Source organism: Elaeis guineensis, chromosome 6 (genome assembly GCF_000442705.2).
Source record: "Elaeis guineensis isolate ETL-2024a chromosome 6, EG11, whole genome shotgun sequence".
Classification (NCBI taxonomy): domain Eukaryota; kingdom Viridiplantae; phylum Streptophyta; class Magnoliopsida; order Arecales; family Arecaceae; genus Elaeis; species Elaeis guineensis.
In genome coordinates, this window is record NC_025998.2 from 596,556 (window position 1) to 599,911 (window position 3,356).

Sequence of the window (3,356 nt, forward strand, 5' to 3'; positions counted from 1 at the left end):
GAGTCTGGTCCCCCGAATAGGTATCGTCCGATCCCCTAGCTTTTCTTTTTGTTCGGCTTTAGGGTAGTTCTGGTCCGGCCTTTGACACTGGTCGGTTTTGCAGGGACACCGCCGAGGATGAGGCCGACCGACGCCGAAATTCGTCAGTTTGCCGCCGCGAGGAAGAGGCCAGCGTCGGGGGCAGGCCCTTCGCGCCCTTCCAAGAGACCAGCCCCAGTTCAGCCGACCGTGGAAGCGTCGGCGATCGAGGGGTCGGAGCCAATCATAGCCCTCGCGGCTCCGACCGTCCGAGTCAAGGAGAGGCCGACCGAGGAAGTGGCCGAAGGGGTGTCGGCGGTTTCGCCGCCGCGGGTGGAGCCGGATGTCGTTCGGGAAGCCGAACATCGTCCGGAGGCGTCCGCTGGCGCAACGGGGGGCGCCGGGTCGAACTCCAGCGTCCCATCGCTGCCAGCCCCGTCGGTCGGGGCAGCTGACCGGGGGAAAGCCCCGATGGAGCCCTCGGAGGAGGAGAGATCAATGCCCCCCAGCGCATACTACCCTGAGGGTGCGTCGGCCTTGGCCGACCACAACCTTGCGAGGAGGTTGTGCCAGGGGATCCTCCTCCCTACCGACGTTCAGTCGTTGCGGTCTCGGCAAGTGACCGAAATGCTGTCGCGGTTCTACCCGTCGATGGTGGAGGTAAGCTTCGCGTCACCTTTTACCTTAGAAGAATTTTCGTTTGCCACATAATTCTGACAAAGCTTCTTTCTGTCGGCAGTTGATCTTCACCATGTCCGAGCTGGAGGCCGGATACCGAAGGTTCGGCGACGTTCGGGCAGCCTTCAAGGAAAGGTCGGCAGCGGCCGAGGCCGAGAGAGGGAGACTGGTCGACCAACTGCAGGAGTCGGTCGACCGGGAGGCCAAGTTGACGGACGAGGTCTCCCGGCTCATGGCCGAACTAAAGTCGGCCAAGAAGGAGGCCAAGCACAAAGGTCGGGTCGTGCGTCGTCTTCGACGCGAACGGGACGGTGCCACCTCCGAACTCCAAGGGGAACGCGAGCAACTTCGGGCCAGCCTGGAGAAGCTCGCGGAAACCGAAGAGGACTTGTCCATCGCCCAAATCGACGCCGAAATTGCCAGGGCCGAGGCGGAGTTGGCAAAGGAGGAGCTGGCCCACACTGAGGACGAGGCACGGTCGGCGAGGGAGTCGGCCGATCGTGCGGTTGAGGACTTCCGGGCCTCCGATCGGTACAAGGAGGAGATGCTCGAGTCGGGCTTCGCCTCCTACCGGGTCGGGTTCGAGGATGGTCGGGATGCCGTCCATGCCCTGTACCCGGAGGTGGACGTCAGCCGAGTCGTCCCGCTGTTCGCCGAGGAAGGAGCCGAAGAAGAAGGAACGGAAGAGATGGCCGACCAGCCGTCGGGAGGCGTCATCGTGGTGGAGGAAGCCGTCCCGGAGCAGGTGCCGACCGAAGTTCCTTTATCGACCGAAGCCCATCTCTCGGCAGCCGATCAATCGTTGCTTATGGCCGAGACGCCGATCATCCCTGATCCTCCGTCGGTCGAAGAGATCGATCAGGACGGGTGATCGGCGCTGCCGACTATCTTTATTTCGTCTTTTTTGAAAATACATGTAATCGGGCTTCGACCCGACTTTGTAATGTTTTTTGATCAATGAGTGAAATTGTCTTCTCTTTTGCTTCTTGTTTGCAATGTTTCTTATCGCTGTAATGTCGAACCCTAGTCACCAACTTAGAGAAGTCGTCAACCCGGGTAGGTCGGTAAGACCTAACCGGCTTGCACAGTTCCGAAGTAGCTTGTATCCCGACTTTAGGTCGGTTTCCAGTAATCGTAGTCGCCATTCGGGCGCGTCTGTTAAGTCGGGAGCCGACCGAACCTGGTAAAGGTTCGGTAGTCGGACTTCCTAGATGCGTTCAGTCGAACATCGACCGGCGCAGTGTCGGGGGAGCGATAGTAAGTCGGATCCCCAAGCTCTTGCGTCGGGTTCTCATGTCCTTCGACAGACGGTGGCAAACCGAGTGTCGTCCAGCCGGCCGTAGGTCGGTCGGCGAGTAGTGGGTGCGACTGAGGTCGCATCATGTGATAGACGGTGGTAAGCCGAATATCCCTCGACCGGCCGTAGCCTGGTCGGAAGTCGCGGCAATAGCCGCGCGGGCTTTTAGCCTTTCTTCGGTCGGGGCCCGATCGGCCAGTCGGCCGATGGATTCTGCCCGAAAATTCGACCGCAGAAGGAGTATAAACTCCCGTCATCGCAGATGCATCGGTCCGTGTAAGCGGCCGATGTGTCGTCGGTGCCAGATCCGCGTCGATGCGTCGGGGCTGAGCGTCGATCAGTAGTCAAAGAGTTAGAACTCCGATTTTTCAAACTGAACTTGTATTCCAACGATTGAATTACAGAATTCACTGGTAATACAGCTTCAAGTTGTCGGCGTTCCAAGTCCGGGGAATGGGCTTCCCCTCAAGGGTCTCCAGCCGGTAAGCCCTCGGCCCGAAGGTGTCAGCAACCTTGTAGGGCCCTTCCCAGTTGGGAGCCAACTTCCCTTGGTCCAAGGGCTTCGACACCTCCGCCTTCCTCAAGACTAGGTCGCCAGGTTTAAAGAGCTTTGGTCTGACCTTGGCGTTGTAGTACCGGGCAACCCTCTGTCGGTAGGAGGCCATTCGAATTTGAGCCTCATCTCGCAGTTCGGAGAGAAGATCTAGGTCGGCTCTCCGGCTTTCGGAGTTGTCCGGCTCGCGGTACTGCTCGACCCTCGAAGATGGCAGGCCAATCTCGAGCGGGATCATGGCTTCTGTCCCGTAGGCCAAACTGAACGGCGACTCTCCGGTTGGGACGCGGGGGGTCGTTCGGTAAGCCCACAGGACGGAGCCCAGCTCGTCGACCCAGAGGCCTTTGGCTTCGTTCAGTCGGGTCTTGAGTCCATGGAGCAGGGTTCGGTTCGTCACCTCAACCTCGCCGTTGGATTGTGGGTGCCCGACTGAAGTTAGTCGATGACGAATGTGGAACCTGGCGCAGAAGTCCTTAAAATCTTGGTTGTCGAATTGCCGTCCGTTGTCGGTGATGATGGTGTGCGGCAATCCGAACCTGAAGATGATGGACTTTTGGACGAAGTCCTCCATCTTCCGCTCGGTGATCTGCGCCAAGGGCTCGGCCTCGACCCACTTCGTGAAGTAGTCGATGGCGACAACGATGAACTTCCTTTGGCCCGACGCCGGTGGGAAGGGCCGAGAATATCGACTCCCCACTGAGCGAAGGGCCATGGAGCGACAATGGGAGCGATTTGGCTGGCCGGTTGGTGCTGAATATTGGCATACTTCTGGCATGGCTCGCACCTTCGGACCAACTCTGCGCATCCTTC

The 3,356-nt window shown here is 59.3% G+C and overlaps 1 protein-coding gene across 1 annotated transcript in view; it reads left to right on the top strand.

Moving 5' to 3' along the window:
• The first annotated feature begins 218 nt into the window (after positions 1 to 218).
• The window catches only part of LOC140858622 (uncharacterized), a 3,362-nt gene continuing 224 nt past the window's right edge, over positions 219 to 3,356 (top strand). Inside the window, exons 1-2 of the mRNA XM_073259889.1 lie at positions 219 to 678; positions 758 to 1,286. Coding sequence (XP_073115990.1) covers positions 490 to 678; positions 758 to 1,286 — 718 coding nt within the window. The 5' untranslated portion in view covers positions 219 to 489. The remainder of the gene's footprint in view (positions 679 to 757; positions 1,287 to 3,356) is intronic.